The sequence below is a fragment of the Prionailurus bengalensis genome, chromosome E3 (genome assembly GCF_016509475.1).
Source record: "Prionailurus bengalensis isolate Pbe53 chromosome E3, Fcat_Pben_1.1_paternal_pri, whole genome shotgun sequence".
Classification (NCBI taxonomy): Eukaryota; Metazoa; Chordata; class Mammalia; order Carnivora; family Felidae; genus Prionailurus; species Prionailurus bengalensis.
Genome location: NC_057357.1, coordinates 39344825 through 39362920, shown reverse-complemented (window position 1 = coordinate 39362920; position 18096 = coordinate 39344825). Strand labels below are relative to the sequence as shown.

Below are 18096 nucleotides of genomic sequence, written 5' to 3'. Positions count from 1 at the left end.
GAGGGAGGAGGGGCCGGCGGGCGAGGGAAGGGCGGGTGCGGGAGGGGGCGACGGAGGGACGGAGGGGCGAGGGAGGAGGGGTCCGTGGGTCAGGGGGAGCGGCCCGTGCAGGAGGGAGGGGTCAAGGGGAGAGGGAGGAGGGGCCGGTGGGCGGGGGAGGAGGGGCCGGCGGTGAGGATGCTGCCTCGTCGAGGAAGCAGGGTTGAGCTGAGCCAGTGGTTTCAGTGAGCATAGAGAACAGCCTCGGGTCGCTCAGGCAAGTGTCAGGCGCGAACGAGGCCTTTAAACGAAAGCTCTGGTTTCTTCCGCCGCTAGCGGGCTTCAAACCCCGGGGGATGTCCTGGGGTCTCAGTTAAACCCACACTCTGGTGCTGGGAGAGCCCCGCCCAGAGCTTGATTCTAGGCCTGAGGACCGCCGGCGCTCCGCCCCCGGGCGCTGTCGCCCAATCCCGGGCTGGTCCCGTCCCCTTCGCGAGTCGTAGCCCCGCCCCCCCCGCGCCGATTGGTCAGGCCTCCAGTTCGGCTCCGCGAGGCAAAGACCCGGAGCAGTGAAATTCGCCCAAGGATTGCCCCCGCCCGGCCCTGCTGCGCATGCTCGTTCCGTGACCCCAGCTTGAGGTGACGGTCCGAACCGAGGCGGGGGCCCCAAGCAGGAGGCTGCAGGACCTGCCGCGGCTCCTTCGTCGGAGAGGGAGGTCTCCGCTGCCGCCGCCGCCCGACCGGTGCCCGGTGAGGACGGGCCCCAGTGGGCTGGGGAGGGTCCCGGGTCCCACGCGTGGCCGGGCCCCTCCCGGGGGTCCCCAGGGCTGCTGCTGCTGGGAGCGGGGGTCCCCTGGTTCTGCGTCCCGGTGCTCAGGCCGCCTCCTGTCCTTCACCCCAGACTCGCCTCTTTTTTCCTGGTCCTCCTTCCCCCCCAACCCACCCGACCCCGGAATGAGCCCTGACACCCCAAGTCAAGGATCCTCACGTTGGTCTGCTTTTCCTTGACCACACCCAGTACTGCCCCCCCTCCCCGCAGCCATCCTCAGCCTTGTCCCACTCTGTTGGAGTGGTGACATATTGAGGGGGGGGGGTAGACACCCCGCGGGCTCAGAGATGGGGTGGTTGTAATAATGGGAGGGGAGGGGAGGAGGGGCCATTTGGGTGCAGCAGAGACAGGTCTGACGACAAATTACAGTGTGTAAGGAGAAGTAAAAGTAAGATTCCGAGCCATGGCGATTAGGGGGAGGAGGCGTCATTGCCTGAAATTGCCACCATGGGGAAGCCCTTCCCTGCGTATCCACAGAAGCAGTCCTCGGTCTTTTTGGATCGCTGCTGCCTTGGAAATCTCCCTGTCAGGATGTGTACTTGCACACCCATGTGGGCCCTTCATGCTACCAGCACCGGATCGCAGTCCCCCATGAGCCCCAGGGTGCAAGCGGTCAGTATCACCTGGACTTTTGAAAACAGCTTAGCCTTGCCTACCTGCTCTTTAGAACCTCTGCTAGATTTGCCACTATTCCCAGCGCACACGTGAAAGCAGCCCGGAGCGGGAAGGGATTTGTCCGAGGTTGATGGTATTTTTTTCCCACACGCGTGGAGGTAATTCTACTGAGCCCTGGTTGAGCCCCCATCAGTCGCTGGGCAGTGTTCGTATCGTGCCTTTCAGAACCTCGGGAACAAGGGATTGGACCTTGTATTAGTTACCTATTGCTGTCGTAACAAATTACAACAGATCTAGTGGCTTTAAACAACACGGCTTTGTAACAGTCTTACTGTTCGGAGGTCAGAAGTCTGACATGGGTTCTGGGTCTCCTCCGTGCAGACCAATGTCATGACAGCGGGTTAGGATGAGCGAGTGACTGGAGGTCAATGACAATATCAAACCACCAGATTTCAGAGTTAGAGGGAGGGCGTAAAGGGAGTGAACTATTAAGTCCTGTGCTCTTTTTTAACTCAGTTCTGCTTCACTTTTAACAGTTCTGTTGCTTCAATGAACTTTCATGGAGTGAAATTTAACTTTCAAAAAATATATGTTAGGCTTAAAATAGCTGCCTCTCTAGTCTTCCCTCCACATCGAGGAAAGAAAGTGCTAGAAGGTTAAGGATGACTCCAGAAAAGAGGCTGATCCAGCCGGCAGGACATGACCACCCCTGTTCATGGAGACACCGAACACCAGTTCAACCTGTGAGCTAGAAATTACAGACTTCTGAAGTGAAAGGCCCATGGCACCGTCCATGTCTCTCCAAGTATCAAAGACAAATGGGGTACTGGTAAAAAGTGTAGATTCTCGGGCCCCCCTCCAGCCCCTTTGAGTGGGGGTTGGGACCCAGGACTGTGGGTTTGTCACAAGAACCCCAGGCGCTCCTTAGGTATAGTGAAACTGGGGCACTACTGGTTGTAGACTTAATTTCCCTTTTTCCTAATATATAACATTTTTAGGAGATCGTTCATATACGATGCAGTTCACTCGCTCACAGTGTACAATTCAGTGGCTTTTAGTGTATTCAGAAAGTTGTTTAACCATGGCCACAGTCCATTTTAGAACATTTCCATCACCCCAGAGACCATCCCCACGAGCAAACAACGCCTCCTCATTCTCTCAATGTCCTCCTTCCCACCCCTAGCCCACCACACATCTGTGTCCGTGGATGGATTTTTCTACTCCATAGATTTTCCAGTCACTAGGTCATTTTATTTTATTTTATTTTATTTTATTTTATTTTATTTTTTAATTTAAATTCATTTAAAATTGTTTATTTAGGCTCCCCACATGGAGCCCAATGCAGGGCTTGAACTCATGACCCTGAGATCAAGACCTGAGCTGGGGGGCACCTGGGTGGCTCAGTCGGTTGAGCGACCGGCTTTGACTCAGGTCATGATCTCACAGTTTGTGACATTGAGCCCCGCACTGGGCTCTCTGCTGGCAGTGTGGAACCTGCTTCAGATTCTCTGTTTCCCTCTCTCGCTGCCCGTACCCTGCTCACAGCGTGTCTCTCTAAAAAATAAATAAACATTGGGGCGCCTGGGTGGCTCAGTCGGTTGAGCGTCCAACTTCGGCTCAGGTCATGATCTCGCGGTCCGTGGGTTCATGCCCCGCATCCGGCTCTGTGCTGACGGCTCAGAGCCTGGAGCCTGTTTCAGATTCTGTGTCTCCCTCTTTCTCTGACCCTCCCCTGTTCATGCTTGCTCTCTGTCTCAGAAATAAATAAATGTTAAAAATAAATAAATAAATAAATAAATAAACAAAACAAAAACAAAAACAAAAACAAAAAAACAGAAGACCTGCGCTGAGATCAAGAGTCAGATGCTTGGGGCTCCTGGATGGCTCAGTCTGTTAAGCATCCCAGTCTTTTTGTTTTGTTTTGTTTTTACATTTTTAAAAATTCATTTTTGATAGAGACAGAGCACAAGTGGGGTAGGGGCAGGTAGCTGTCAGCACAGAGTCTGACACGGGGCTCAAACCCATGGACCGTGAGATCATGACCTGAGCTGAAGTCAGAGGCTTAACCGACTGAGCCACCCAGGCGCCCCTGTAACACGTTGTTGTTTTTTTTTTATTTTTTTTAATGTTTATTTATTTTTGAGACAGAGAGAGACAGAGCATGAATGGGGGAGGGGCAGAGAGAGAGGGAGACACAGAATCGGAAGCAGGCTCCAGGCTCTGAGCCATCAGCCCAGAGCCTGACGAGGGGCTCGAACTCACGAACTGTGAGATCGTGACCTGAGCTGAAGTCGGATGCTCAACCGACTGAGCCACCCAGGGGCCCCTGTAACACGTTTTTTAAATTGACAAATAATATCCATTGTACGCAGATGCCGTGTTTTATTTCTCCATTCATCTGTTGATGGGTGTTTGAGTTGTTTCCACTTCTTGATGACTATGAATAACACTGCTGTGAACGTTCATTAGAGTTTTTATGCGGACATTTGTCTCCACTTCCCTCGGGAACTACTTCGCGTGGAGTTGCCGGGTCACGTGGGAACTCTGTGCTTAACCTTTGGAGGAGGTGCCAGAATGCCCACCTGGCTCTGCTGGTGGCGTCCGCGCCAGCGGTGGAGGGGGCTCCCAGTTTCTCCCCCTGCTCACCCACACGTGTCATGGTCTGCTTTGTGTGTGTGCCTTCTATTTTTTCCATCCTAGTGGTGGAAAGGAGCATCCCGTGGTAGATTGGTTCCGTGTTTCCCTCCTGACCAGTGACGCCGAGCATCTCATAGGCTTACTCGCCATTTGCCTCTCTTCTTTGGAGAAAGGCTTATTCAGAGCCTTTGCCCATCTTTAAATTGGGTTATTTGCCTTTTTGCTACTGAGTTGTAAGAGTTCTTTGTAAATTCTGGATACAGTTCCTTCAGCAGAGATGTGATTTGCAACAATTCTTTCCCCCTCTCTGGGTGGTCGTCCAACTTCCTTGATGGCGTCCTGTAAGGCACGAAAGTTTTACATTTTGATGAAGTCCATTTTATCTGTTTGTTCTATTTTTTTTTAAGTTTATTTGTTTATTTTGAGAGAGAGAGAGCAAGGGAGGGACAGAGAGAGGGAGAGAGAGAATCCCATGCCAGACAGCACAGAGTCTGACGCGGGGCTCAATCCCATGAACTGTGAGATCATGACCTGAGAAATCAAGAAATCAAGAAGTCAGATGCTCAACGTACTGAGCCACCCAGGTGCCCCTTCTATCTTTTTTTTTTTTTTCAGAGTATTTTAGGGTTAATTTTTGTATATGCTGCGAGGAAGGGGTCTACCCCTGTGGGGTTTCATCCGCACACCAGGGGGAGCCGGCGAACCACAGAGGTGGGCTGGCTTCAGAGGGCCGCGCCCTGAAACCAATCAATGTGCGGGGACAGGAGCGCCTGTGTCGGGGCTTCCCCCGCGACCTTTCTCTGCCAGAGCTGCCCTCCCCGGGGAGGCGTTGGTGGTGTCCTTTCTGAAGCCGGTCCCCACGTTCCTCCAGGACTGCCGTGTCACCCTGTGGGACAGCACGGGCAGGGCAGGGGCAGGACTGCACTGGAGGAGCGGAGGCCGGCGCGTCCCAGGGCTGAACCGGGGGCAGGAGGGAGAAGCAGACACTGATCCCACGGGTGCCTGTGGTCAGGTGACCCGTTACCAGGCAAATTGCCCTGAGGGACCGGGATGGAACTTGTAGGGAGCAAGGCACCCCAACCCCTCTTTGGCATCACACATCTGACTCCTCTCATGGATGGGGTCTTGGGACACTTTGGAATACTGGCCCTGGCCCCGTCGGGTCATATGTATTGGGAGGGGTCCCAGGAAACAGAACTGCAACCCTGGTGGGATAAACAGGGCGGGGCAGGGGCGTGGGCAGGGAGGTGTCTGTGATCCTTGCCACCGCCTGGGTCCTGAGACGGGGAGGTGAGATGTCTGCTAAGGATGCGGTCTTCTTTCTGTCCTAACACTGTAAACGGAGAAAGACCCCGCCATCTGCCCACGCGGTCGCCCCAGCAGACAAAACGGCCACTGCACCTGAGCTGATGCACCGGGGCCCTGTTTCCAGGCCAGCCCTGCCCTGCCGTCGGCCCCTGTGATACGGCTTTTCCGCTTCTCCAGCCGGAGTCTGGGGAGCCCTCAGTGACTGTGGATTCCGCAGACGCCTCTGCAGCCCTGTCCCCTCCCCCAGCTGAGGCAGCACCACCACCGGCTCAGGCGCAAGGTCGCTGCCCTCCTGGGGCCCTGGCATCTCCTGAGTGCCGGGTGGTCCAGGGCCTCCCGCCCGGGATGGGGGACGGATCCAGTTGGGAGTCCACAGAGCCCTGGCCCCCGTCTCCCTGGGACACGGTATCGGGATGAGGGCCACCGGGCATTCTGAGAGGGTCTGTGACCCGAGCCCATGTCCCAAGGGCTGGCCTCCGATGCTTGGTGCTCAGGAAGGCCGGGATGTTACCCTGGCTGAGGCACAGCAGGTCCTGTGTGGGGACGGGCTCCAGATCCGCCTCGACCAGACTCCCGGCTCTGCACGTCATGGCCGTGTTGGCCGTCCTGGAATGCCTCAGTGTCCTCATCTGTAAATCGGGTCAATAAGAATGATCGACTTTCATAACACGGGCCAAGTGAAATGGGGACACCCGTGAAACCACATCAGAGCCTGCTCAGCACCCACGGGCCTCTGTCCGTACGAGCTCACGGTACTCTGTGCCTCAGGGGTCCCGACAGGCCCCGAGAGCCCTGCATTTGGCACATTTTTCAGATGGGAAAGTGCAGTTTGGGTAGGCGAGGTGACAGACCCAAGGCTGCCCAAGAGAGGGAGAGGCCCAGGTTCTCCAGCTCCGTGCGGGCCGCTCCCCAGCTTTTCAGCCCCGGGGGTCCAGAGGCAGCCCCGTCTGCCTCGACCTCCACCCTAGATCCATTTTCCTGAGCCCCCGGCCCAGGGGTACGTACCTCCACTGATGGATTTTGCCTCCTTCCTTAGGACGGAGCCCCTGGACTGCCAGGTTCCCTATCCAGGAGGAGGAGGAAGAGGAGAAATCCGTCTGCTGGGGCCTGAGCGTGGCCTGGGGGACCGACCATCGTCCCAGGATGCCCCTGCCCGAGCCCAGCGAGCAGGAGGGTGAGAGTGTGAAGGCTGGCCAGGAGCCGTCCCCCGAGTCCTCTGAGCCAGGGACCGATGTCGTCCCCGCGGCCCCCAGGAAGCCCAGGAAGTTCTCCAAACTGGTCCTGCTGACAGCCTCTAAGGACAGTGCCAAGGTGGCAGGGGCCAAGCGCAAAGGAGTCCACTGCATCATGTCCCTGGGGGTGCCGGGCCCCGCCACCCTCGCTAAAGCCCTCCTCAAGATCCATCCTGAGGCTCAGAGGGCCATTGAGGCGCCCCCCCAGGAGCCTGAGCAGAAACGCAGCAAGCTGGACACAGGTGAGGCCCTGGTCCCGAGCTCAGAGTGAGCAAGACCTCCCCGGGGCCGGAAGTCCCCTGACCACCTGGGAGCCTGGGGGACGGCTGGGCGTGGCCGGCTCTGGAGAGCGTGCACGTTTCTGTGCATCTGTGTGTGTCCTGTCCACGTCTCTGTGTGCATCTTGCATGTATGTGGACGTCCATGCACGTTGTGCTTGTCTAAGGGTCTGCGTATGTGTGGATTTGCCTGGGAGGGTAATATTGTGTGTCCCTCCGGGTATATTTGTGTGCGTCCTTGTGTGTCTGTGTCCTGGGCCTATTTCTGTCCATATCTGCTCTTAGGTGTTTGTGTCTGGGGGGCTGGGGGCACACGTTTCTGTGCCAGAGTCTATTTGAGGTCCCGGGCAGAACCCCCACCGCCCACCCAGCTTAGTACAGGTGACCCTGGAACGTGGGTGCCTTCTCTGAGCGTGGAATCCTGAGAGACGCTCAAGGGAAGGGTTGCCCAGTGGCTGGGGAAGAGATGAGCCGGGGCCAACTGGAGGGTGGTCTGCTGTGTCCGGAGAAGACGGGGACGAGCCACGGTGGCTGGCCTCCACTTGCTGCCTATGAACAGGTGCCACCCCTGCCCCGGAGCGCGCCCAGGTCTTTGGCCTGTCAGCCAGTCCTGGGAAGGGGAGGAGGCTCCTGGTTAGCTGGGCAGTGCAGGGAACCCCACTCACTGATGGAAATTTAGGAATGAGTGGCCTGAATGCATATGGGAGGGACCCCACTGCTTCCCCTGGAGCTGAGATGCCAGTGCACCTGTGACAGGGGCATCCCCCGCAACAGGCCTGGAGTTTCAGGGGACCCAAGGGACACCTCAGCTAGCATCGTCTGCTGGACGGGAGCTGAACTCAGGAGTTAGGGGACCCCACCCCCTGGAGCTTGGAGGCCCCTCTGTGGCGTGTCCAGCTCACCCTCGCGTGTTTCCACCAGCCAGTCCTGCCCCAAGGGCCCCCCCCCCACCCCGCCATGTCTATCTGCTCTCCAGGGGGTGGAGAGTGCCATCCCCATGACCTGTGAAGAGGCAGGGCTTAGGGAGCTAAATCTTGAGGCCACCAGCTGGTCACTGCAGAGGATGAGCAGGGAGAATCTGGCTCAGAGCCTGTCACTGAGCTGGGTGGTCCCTTACACCCATATGAGACCCCTGCCCACTCCTCAGATCTGCCTGGGCTCTGGGACCATGTGGCCCCCACCCCACATGGCCCCTCGGTGACAGGTAGAACAAAGCCACCCTTCCTCAGATGGAGGGCTGGAGAGCAGAGCAAGGGCTATGTCTCAGGCTCCCCTAGTCAGGCACTCTTGGGCAGTGAACAACCCCCTCAACCTGCCACCCTGTGTTTTCTACACCTGGGCCACAGACTTCTCCAGCTCTTAGCCCATCCCAGGCTGGGCGGTGGGGACAGTAGTGGGTTCCTGGAGCTCAGCCCTGATTTGGCCCGAAGTTCCCCGGAAATGACTCTAACAGCCTTTGTGGCCCTGGCCTGGTGGCCTTGGGGAGCATGTCTCTGGAATCAGCAATGATTTCTGTAAGTCAGCCAGTGGCACCTCCAGAACATCCCCTGGCTGGGCTGAGAGATTCAGGCTCCGGGTTGTCCCCTCCCTTTTCCCGTGACACCAGCCTGACTCACTCTATCTCTTCTAGATAGAAAAGAAGCTGGAAGGTTGGCAGGGCAACCTGCCCCCAGCACGGAGGTGGTCGGGGAGGAGTCCACCGCAGACGCCATCGTGCCCAGCACAGTCCTGTAACCCTGACAAGCGCGGGTGCGCCCTTACTGGGTCAGTGAACTTGGCTGTGACCTCTGCCTGGGACCCAGTTGCCAACTGATTTTCATTCTCAAACACCATGTAATTTTTTTCAAATCAAGCATACATTACTTTTGTAAGCAGAAAGAGACCCAAAAAGAATAAAAGAAGCTATAAGCCAGGTCCCATTATGGACAGGTTTTAAAACCTTCCATGATTTCGGGTCCTTTGAGACCCAACTGGGACCCCACCAGCCCTCACCTGGTCCTTCCCCAGGGGCTGCCTGGCCTGGGCAGTCTCCCAGACCCCCTGGCCCCTCAGCCTGGGGAACCACCAATGACTAGGTGGGGCCTTTGAGCGTTCTCCTTCCTGCTGCCCTTGGCCTGCAAGGGAGCAGTGGGACCCCCTGGTCTGAGCCCCAGGGAAGCCCATCCAGCCCCTTCCTGACCGTCCCTCCGGGACTTGTTCCCAGAAGGCCTCAGCCTGCTCCTCCTGGACCATCAGGAGGCTAGCCTCTTCCAGGGAGCCACACGGACTGACAGCTTTCCTCCACCCCGCGTGGGGGACCTGTGTTCATGGCTACCCAGGGTTCTGCTGAGGAAGGGGTGGGCCTGCGGGATGGTGGGGGGGGACCCCGACAGAAGTGTATGACGGCCCCATTGTGTTCCTTCTGGGTGTTTTGGAGCTCAGATTCCCGGGGACCTCAGCCCCTCCCCCGGCACCTGGGGTGCCGCACCCCCTGGAGGAGGAAGTCAAGGAACGCACGGGTACCCCCCTGCAAGCGGAAGTCAGGGTTCCCCAGAGGCCCCCTCCGACAGGAAAGGCTTCGGCCTCGCGTTGCTTCCCCACACATGGTCCCCATTTTTTTGAAAACTGCCATTGGGCAAAGGACACGGATCATTTCTAAAGAGGTGAGTCTAGAGGCCTTATGTTTTTACACCTCACTTTCCCGAACGTAACCTGGGTCTGCAGACCCCTCCGAGGAAAAGTGAGTCACGCCGCGAGTCCCCTTGCGCAGCTCCACTTCGCCCCCCTCCTTTTACAGCTGCTTGCTTGTAACATTCATGTTCTGGAAGCGTCGTTTTTAAAGTTCCTGTGTCTTGGCTCCGTGTCCAAATAGATCTCCGTTCCTCACCACGGTTTTTCTTTTCTGAGGTTACGCGTCATCCCCTGGGTGTGTGAGGTCACAAGGACACCAGAGGCGTTGGGGGGGGGGGGGGGTAGCACCTGGGAAGCAGGGCCGGCAGGGGGCGTGAGGAGAGGGGGCAGGCAAGGTGTGGCTTGGTCTGCTCCGCCGCTGTACCCGCCCGGACGACGGAGAGGACGGACCCGGCCGTGCACCGGGCAGGGTTGCCGGTAGGCGTCCACTCCCCCGGCGCTGGTGTGTCCCCGTCAGCCCTCCTGCCGCTGCCTTGGACGCCGCGGGTGGGGCCAGGTGCTAAGGGGTCCCCTGCGAGTGGGGCCTGGTGGACTCCCGAGCGCGCCTCCCCCTTGTGGCCCGTCGTGCTGGGTGCCGGTCATCTGTGTGCAGGGTAGTTGGTCCCACGGGCAGGAAGCCACCGCCCAGCCCAGCCCAGCCCAGCCGGGAGCCCACACACCCGGTCCAGCCCTGTCAAGGTTGTCTTCACGTATTTACTTTGAAACCTTTCAAATTTGCACAGGAGCAGCATGGGCAACACCAGCTTCACCCTCTCCCTGTCCTGTTCCCGCCCCCTGACCTTCTCCCCTTGCTTCTCCCTCCTGCCACTTTCTTGACCCTTCACTTCTTGAGGACCTTAATGTCCGGCCCTGAGATCTAGCGGTGAACGGGTCACAGTCTGGGCCTCCCTGAGTTTGACGGGAAACTCAGAACTCCCTGACAATGAGTCCGTGAAAACTGGGACTGAGGCCGGACCAGGAGTAGGCCCGGTGCCCCTCGGATATGATGGGGGGCGGGGGTGGGTGGGGATATGACTGGGGGGGGATATGACAGGGGCGCAAGCCCACACTGCTCAGGGAGGGAAGCCTGAGGAAGCCCCATGGAGGGAGCCAGCAGGCCAGGACGGAGCAGGGCAAGAAGGCCAGCAAGGTGGGAATGGTGGGCAGTGGCTCAGGATCTGGGGACCCGAAGGCCACAGGGAGGATTCCAGGCTCCTCATCGGGAGCCGGGAGCAGGGGAAGGATTTATGCAGAGGAGGGACACGGCCAGCAGGCCAGCATTGTCGTACAAAGCCCACAGGCACCATGAGGGGAACGGGCTGGAAGTGTCCAAACTGTGCACTGTCCCAGCGCTCTCCACCACCGCCTGGGGGAGAGGAGACACAGGGGAAATGGGGAGTGCCGGCAGGAGGCTGAGACTGGCTCAGTGACAGGCTGTCCCACCTGGGAAGGACAGCGCCACCTACCAGGAGGAGAATCCTTGCGTTGCTGTGAAAAGAGTCCTTCCCTCGCGAGTGTTAGACCGGGAAATCCTCAGAGGTCACACACCGATACCAACTCTCCGTCTCTGCGCTCCGGACGGGTGGGCATTAATTATAATGAGGATCAAGACTGAAGAATATGACTATACACTTCCTTAAAAAAATAAGGGGGGGGGCGCCAAGCGGGGGAAAAAAAAGATAATTCATGGTGATTAAATACATACTGATTATGAGGAAATATTACAAATATCTTCAGTAATTCCACCATCTAGAGAGATGTCTAATATTTTTTGTATTCAGAAAATTGGGATGATGCAGTTCACATTTTTTCTTGATATATTGCAAACTCTCCCACACCCACTTACCGGCTACAGCATACCACCGCAAGCGACGGGACGTCCTTTATCCCACCGGGCCGGTGCCGCCCAGTCGCGTCCAGCCTGTCGACAATCCTTAAGTAGCCCCGGGTATTCCCGGGACGAAGCTCTAAAAGGGAGATTGCTGCTCCCGGGGAGGACCGACAACTATCGTCCTCCCCACGGCCTGTTTGGGCCCCCGCTCAGAGGCGTCCGTGCCGACCGACACCGGGGCTGTCACCGAGAAAATGGTAATAATAATAGCGACAGCAGCAGCGGCACCGTCCGCTTCTCTCCTGTGAGCGCAGCCTCTGCGCGCTCGCGCGGGCGGAGGGCAGGTTCCAGCCCGCCCACACCCGGGGCTGAGGCGGCCGGCGGCCGGGAGGGGGCGCGCGCGGCTCGGCGGCTCGGGTCCCGGCGCCTCCCCCGCGTGGGGACACAGCACCCGCTCTCACCCGCCTTCTGCAGGGGTGGGTGCCGGCGATCCCGCGGGGAGCGTTCCCCTGGAGGCACCTGCAGCGCCCCCCATCCCGTTGCATTTCCCCATTACAAGCGCCGCCCGGAACCGCCCACGCAACTCCTTGTTCGTACCCCCCGCTTCTCGGCAGGTCCCCCAGACACCCGAGCACGGGTCTCTGTGGATTCGGGTCCCGGAGACGTCCGGGGTGGAGAACAGGGAGGGGAGCGCGCGGAGAGGGGCAGGGAGGCGGAGGACGCGCGGGTCCCACGCGACCTGCACCTGCACCTGCCGGGAGCCGGCAGTGGGGGGAGGGGACCACTTCCAGCAGCAGCTTTAGAGCGACGGGAGGGAGGCGCAGGGGAGCGGGTGTCAGCGCCGCGTGGGGTTTTCTAGAGAGGAGCAGCGTCTTCCCTCTGTCAAGGCTGAGGCCGCGCGGCCGGAAGACGGGGGCTGCGGCCCGGCGAAGGAGAGCGGGCGGACGGAGGGGTCTCCGCGGGGCTGGGGAGGGTCGCGGCGAGCCGAGGGCCCCGGACGCCGTGCGGGAGTGGAGGCGGGGGCGTCCCCGCGCCTGGGCCAGGTGAGGGGCCTGGGGCCGCTCCGGCCGTCACTCGCCAAGTGTCTCGGAAAGCAGCGCCCCGGCCCGCAGCTCCCCGCTGTGATCCGGGACCCCACCGCACAGGGTGGTCGGAGAAGGACAAGCGTCCAGGAGCTGTGGGCTGGGTCGGGCGGCTGGACCGAAAGGTAAGGGAGGGACCAGTGGGCGGAGCAGCGACGGAGGGGCGAGGGAGGAGGGGCTGGTGGGCGAGGGAGGAGGAGTCGGTGAGCGAGGGAGGGGCGGGTGCGGGGGGGAGGGATTGAGGGGCGAGGGAGGAGGGGCCGGCGGGCGAGGGAAGGGCGGGTGCGGGAGGGAGGGATCGAGGGGCGAGGGAGGCCAGAATGAATGCCAAAGGGTGAATGAATTTTTCTGTCATTTTATGTTGGCATAATTTCACGCCTGCAGGAAAGCGGCAAGAGTGCAAAGGCATTCCTATATGCTCTTCACCCAGATTTCCCAAAAGTTAGGAATGAAACCAGCCACACACAGCGGCAGTATTGATAACAGCGAAATTTAGAAATTCAGTGTCCACCAAGAAAATAACTAAATTGTGTAGCTAATCATATGTAACATAAGCCTACCTACAATATAGGCGGTGTCTACACTACAGAGTTAAGTGGAAAGGCAGCGACATGAAAATAATTGCTATGGAGTGTTTTCTCACGGATGCAAAATTTAAAACATTCATTTTCAAAAGAGTGGAAGGAAAGATAACAACTGAAAACTCAAGGGACCCAGAACCGCCAAACTCATCCTGAAAAAGAACGAGGCTGGAGAACTCACAGTCTCGGGTTTCAAGACTTACTACGAAAGAACAATAAGACAATATGGTACTGGTGTAAACAGAGCCATAAACCAGTGAAGTAAAATTGAGAGAGTCCAGAAATAAACCCTCAAATTTATGGTCAACTAATTTTCACCAAGGGTGCCAAAATAATTAAGTGGGGGGAACAATGGTCTTTTTTTCCACAAATGGTACCGGGGCAGGGGAAGGGGGCGGGGTGCTGGGTGGCTCAGTCTGTTGGGCATCTGATTCTTGGTTTCAGCTTAGGTCATGATTTCTGGGGCACGGGTTTGAGCCCTGCATTGTGGGCTCTGCGCTGACAGTGTGGAGCCTGCTTGGGATTCTCTCCCTCTCCCTCTGCCCCACTCCCACTTTCTCTCTCTCTAAAATTAAAAGAAAAAAGAGCCTTTAATGCTTCAAAGCACATCATCTCTCAACTGTGGGCAGTCAAGTGAGGACAACCTACAAAACAGGACAAAGTTTTTGCAAATCATATATCTGAATGGGACCTGTATACCTAGACTATATAAAGAATTCTTAGGCTCAATAATGAAATGACAACCCAACTTTAAACTGGCGAAGATCTGATAGACATTTCTCCAAAGAAGCTATGCAAACGACAAGCATGTGAGAAAAGGCTCCACATCGTCCATCATCAGGAACATGCAAATCAAAACCACGAGATACATTTCATTTCTATTAGCATGGCTCTGCTCAGAAAGACAGATCGCTAACAAGCATTGCCGAGGATGGACAGAAATTGAAATCCTCATCCGCTGCTGGTGGGAATGTGAAATGGGGCAGCCACTGTGGAAAACGGTCTGGCAGTTCCTCAAATGGTTAAACAAAGAGTTACCACATGACCCAGCCATTCCATTCCTAGGTGGACACCCCAAAGAACTGAAGGCGGATGTCCACACAGAAACTTGTACATAAATGCTCATGGCGGCGGTAGGCATAGGAGCCCAGAGGTGGAAACTACCCAAATGGCCATCAACGGATTAATGGATAAAAACAGAAACAACCCCCCAACACGGATGAATGGATATACAAGTTGTAATCTGCGTACGCGGCACAATATTCTTTGCCCATGAAAAAAAGCAAAACACTTCCACAAGCTGCAACGAGGGTGAACTTTGAAAACACTATACTAACTGAAAGAAGCCAGACAAAAAAACGCCACATATCGGATGATTCCATTCATATGAATGTCCAAAATGGCAAACTACAGACAGAAAGCAGATGAATAGTTACCGAGGTGCAGGGGCGGGGAGTGGGGCAGAGAATGGGGGATTTCACAGCGATTGCTACAGGTTTCTTTCTGGAGTAAATGTTCTAAAATTGATTGTGGTGATGTGTGCACATCTTTGTGAATATACTAAAAACCACTGGAATTGTACACTTTAAATGGGTGAACTGCATTGTATGAGAATCATATCTCAATAAAGCCATTATCAAAAATGAAACAATAGTAAACCATTTATGTGTTAACTTTTTTTTATGAGAAATGACTGTATTTACCAAAACAAAGAAATACAGTGAGAGGAGTGGAATTGTTTTTGCAATTTTGCAAATCTCTTCAAAATAAGCCTAAGGTAAGGCTAGAGATTCGCACATGTGCGTTGGCAATCAACCTGTTACATCAGTCACGTCGCCTTCTTTGCAATATTCCACAGGGACCTCCAGGAACGCCCAGACTACACTTTGAGAACCATTTCTCTACTGTAAAATTTGTATTTCCCCGTTTGTAATTAATAACTACCTTTGGGGTTATGTAAATACTCTTTCCTGGTTAAACTTTCACTCTCCAGTTTTAGCGGCCATTGAGGATTTTTGCTCAAATCGGATACTAATTAGGATGGTTGCCAAATGCTGATTTTCTGCATCATCCCTTCTGCATTTTTTACTTGGCCTTCTACTCTAAGAACGAGCTTTTCCTTCTCCCCATTTACTTGTCTACATCAGTATCGACTCGTGGATTCTTATTTTATTCAAAGTCATAATCCGTTATTATCATTATTTACTACTGTGGTTTGAATCTCAAACTGCCCCAGCTTTGGCGTGGGGTCTTGGAAAGTTTCAATGAGGTGCGTAAGAAATGTCCTTCTGCTGGCTAGAGAAAGTGACAGGTCTAATACAATATTTAAACAAATGCTCCCGCTTAGCGAGCACGGAGTCAAACCGTGGTGGAGGCCCCGGGGGTCTCAATAAAGGCAGCCAGCTCACTCACGTGTCCGAGAGCCCCCGCGCAGAATCTCTAGTCCAAGCAGCGGGTCCGACCGACGCTCCGCCCCCGGGCGCCGCCGCCCAATCCTAGGATTGCCCCGCCCCTTTCGCAAAACCTCGCCCTGTATCCCGGCGCCGATTGGTCAGGCCGCCAGCTCGGCGCGGCTCACGGAAGAGCCGGAGAAGCGGAATTTGTCCACGGAATGGCCCCCCACCCCCGGCCAGCGGCCCTGCGGCGCATGCGCGCTGGGAGCCCGTTTGGGCGTTCCAAGAGGTCGGCTCTCCTGCGGGGAGGCGCGCGCTCCTGGCCAGCGGCGCGGTGCGCCGGCACGAGGCTCGCTCCCGAGAGGGCAGGTGGGGGCGGGGAGCGGGCGCTCGGGTTGTGGTGGCCGGAGGGGCCTTGGCCGCGAGGTCGACGCCTGTGGTTCCGGCGGTCGAGGCCAAAGGACCCACCGCGGCTTGGTCGCCGGAGAGGGAGGGGTGCGCTGCCGCCGCCGCCCGGCCGGTGCCCGGTGAGCACGGGCCCCAGCGGGCCGGGAGGGTCGCGGGTCCCACGGCGTGGCCGCGCCCCAGCCAGGCCTCCCCGGGTGTCCCTCGGCTTCTGATACTGGGAGGGGGTGGTCACCCGGCTCTGCGTCCCGGCGCTCAGGCCGCCTCCTTGTCCTTCACCCGAGACTCGCCTCCTTTCTCCAGGCTCCTCCTTTCCCCCAACCCACCCGGCCCGGGGACTGTGCCCTGAAACCCCCAGTCACCCCACGTTCGCCCGCCCCCCACCCCCGGCGGTGTCCGCCCCACCGGTGCTGACCCGTGCTGCCACCCCAGCCCTGTCTCTTCTGTGGTGTTCTGTAGGTCCCCGTGACCTTGCACTTTTTGCTCTTAACACCCCAGCTTCCCCTCTGCTTATGTAGATTACCTGTGGTGACTTTCAAACTTTTTTTTGACTCACCCTATACTAAGAAATCTGTTTTACATGCGAAACTTGTGCTGTAGATGTAGATTACTGAAAGATAAGTTTAAAGGGAGAAATTACCCTAACCTCTCCTGATTCATCCGGATCTACTCTACCTTTGTTCTAATTCTATTCTGTTCTTCCCATTCCAGAAGGCTATTGTTAACCCATTAAATTGATTTTAGGACCTACTGGTTCTGACCAGTTTTAAACCCTTGCTGCAAGCCATCAGTCTTTGGTTTCCTTTACTTCTTTCCTTTGGGGGATGCTGACGGAGTTCCAATAATCAGATAATCACGAGTAACCTTCAATCCTAAAGAAAGGGTATATTTTTAATATTTTGACATTTCTGCTTCTCAGGGCCAAAATCACTTCAAGGACTTGACTTGAATTATCTAGTTGGATGCCATCAGGCTTATCTTGTTCTTCCAAAAGCTCTGTGGGACTTGGGGAAGAGATAGTGTCTATCTGGATTGTGGGGTGTTTAAATTTTTTTTTTTTCAACGTTTATTTATTTTTGGGACAGAGAGAGACAGAGCATGAACGGGGGAGGGGCAGAGAGAGAGGGAGACACAGAATCGGAAACAGGCTCCAGGCTCTGAGCCATCAGCCCAGAGCCTGATGCGGGGCTCGAACTCACGGACCGCGAGATCGTGACCTGGCTGAAGTCGGACGCTTAACCGACTGCGCCACCCAGGCGCCCCTGTGGGGTGTTTATACGGAGAGGGAGACGATTTTTTACTGGACAGAGAAATAATTAAAGTTCAGCTTTAGGAAGATTAACTGGTTGGTACTGCGTAGGGAGAATGGGACTGGCTGGTTGCCGGATGAGAGGGCTGTTAAGGAGTGGGTGGGGATCAAAGCCGTGCAGCGATGTTCAGTGGGAGGGCCATAGAAGGTGTCATGGCCAGGTATACATGACATGTGAGGATACATCAGTTCTGATAGGGAAGGAGTAAAAATAGCTAAGATTCTGGGGTGCCTGGCTCAGTCGGTGGAGCGTGTGACTCTTGATCTCCAGGTTGTGAGTTCCAGCCCCACGTTGGGCATAGAGATTACTTAAATAAACAAACGAACAAACAAAAAGCTAAGATTCTGATCTGGTGACTGAAGGACTTGGGCTGAGAGGACCAGGAGCTAGAATCTTTCTTTCCATGCCCTCTGCCTCTCTAACGTGGTCTGAAGCAGTGGCTCCCCTAGGCCATTCAGCAATCTTAATCGCTAGGGGCAGGGCCACTGGCACCCTCATCGCCTTCTGGAAGGGACACCTGTGTGCACACACAGAGACCATGCATATTTCATAGGAAGGTCTCGAGTCAGTCAATGAACACCTCTAACCCTTATGGTTCCCTAGCGTATGTGGGAGGGGAGCGGCAGTTGGAGTCACCCAGGAGCTTTTTCAAACATCAGGGCCCCGGATCCTGACAAAGAACTCTTTGTTCTCGTGAGATGACTTTACGGTTTATAGAAGAATTTCACGTGCAGTATCTCATTTGCCACTTTTCCTGTTTCACAGGGAAAATCAGCCCAGAGAATTGATGGGATTTGCCCCAGGTCTCCCACCCGGCAAGCCAGCCCTAAGGACCCGGGTACTGGCGCATGGGAACGGTGGCTCTCCCTCTCGTGTGTAAAGGTAATTCTGTTGATCCACTGTTAGCTGCCGCGTGAGGGTCAGCCTTTCGGGACCTTACCGCTTAGGGCTTGCCTCAGAGGCACGT

The 18096-nt window shown here is 56.2% G+C and overlaps 2 protein-coding genes across 4 annotated transcripts in view; both read left to right on the top strand.

Annotated features, from left to right (window-relative positions):
- The first annotated feature begins 625 nt into the window (after positions 1 to 625).
- On the top strand, positions 626 to 9743 carry FLYWCH2 (FLYWCH family member 2). Of its 2 annotated transcripts, none has more exons than XM_043560836.1 (3): positions 626 to 729; positions 6405 to 6842; positions 8509 to 9743. In XM_043560836.1, exons 2-3 carry the CDS (start codon positions 6512 to 6514, stop codon positions 8610 to 8612), a joined length of 435 nt encoding a protein of 144 aa, XP_043416771.1. In that variant the 5' UTR covers positions 626 to 729; positions 6405 to 6511; the 3' UTR covers positions 8613 to 9743. The 2 variants fall into 2 exon arrangements, with proteins under 2 accessions (XP_043416771.1, XP_043416772.1); XM_043560837.1 differs by lacking the exon at positions 626 to 729 and adding an exon at positions 5322 to 5648.
- The window catches only part of FLYWCH1 (FLYWCH-type zinc finger 1), a 41666-nt gene continuing 24214 nt past the window's right edge, over positions 645 to 18096 (top strand). Inside the window, exon 1 of one of the 2 annotated variants that reach the window (XM_043560829.1) lies at positions 645 to 729. The gene's annotated coding sequence lies outside the window, so the exon portion shown is untranslated. Of the gene's footprint in view, positions 730 to 15789; positions 15942 to 18096 lie in introns of those variants that run through there. The other variant, XM_043560830.1, reaches the window with a different exon arrangement.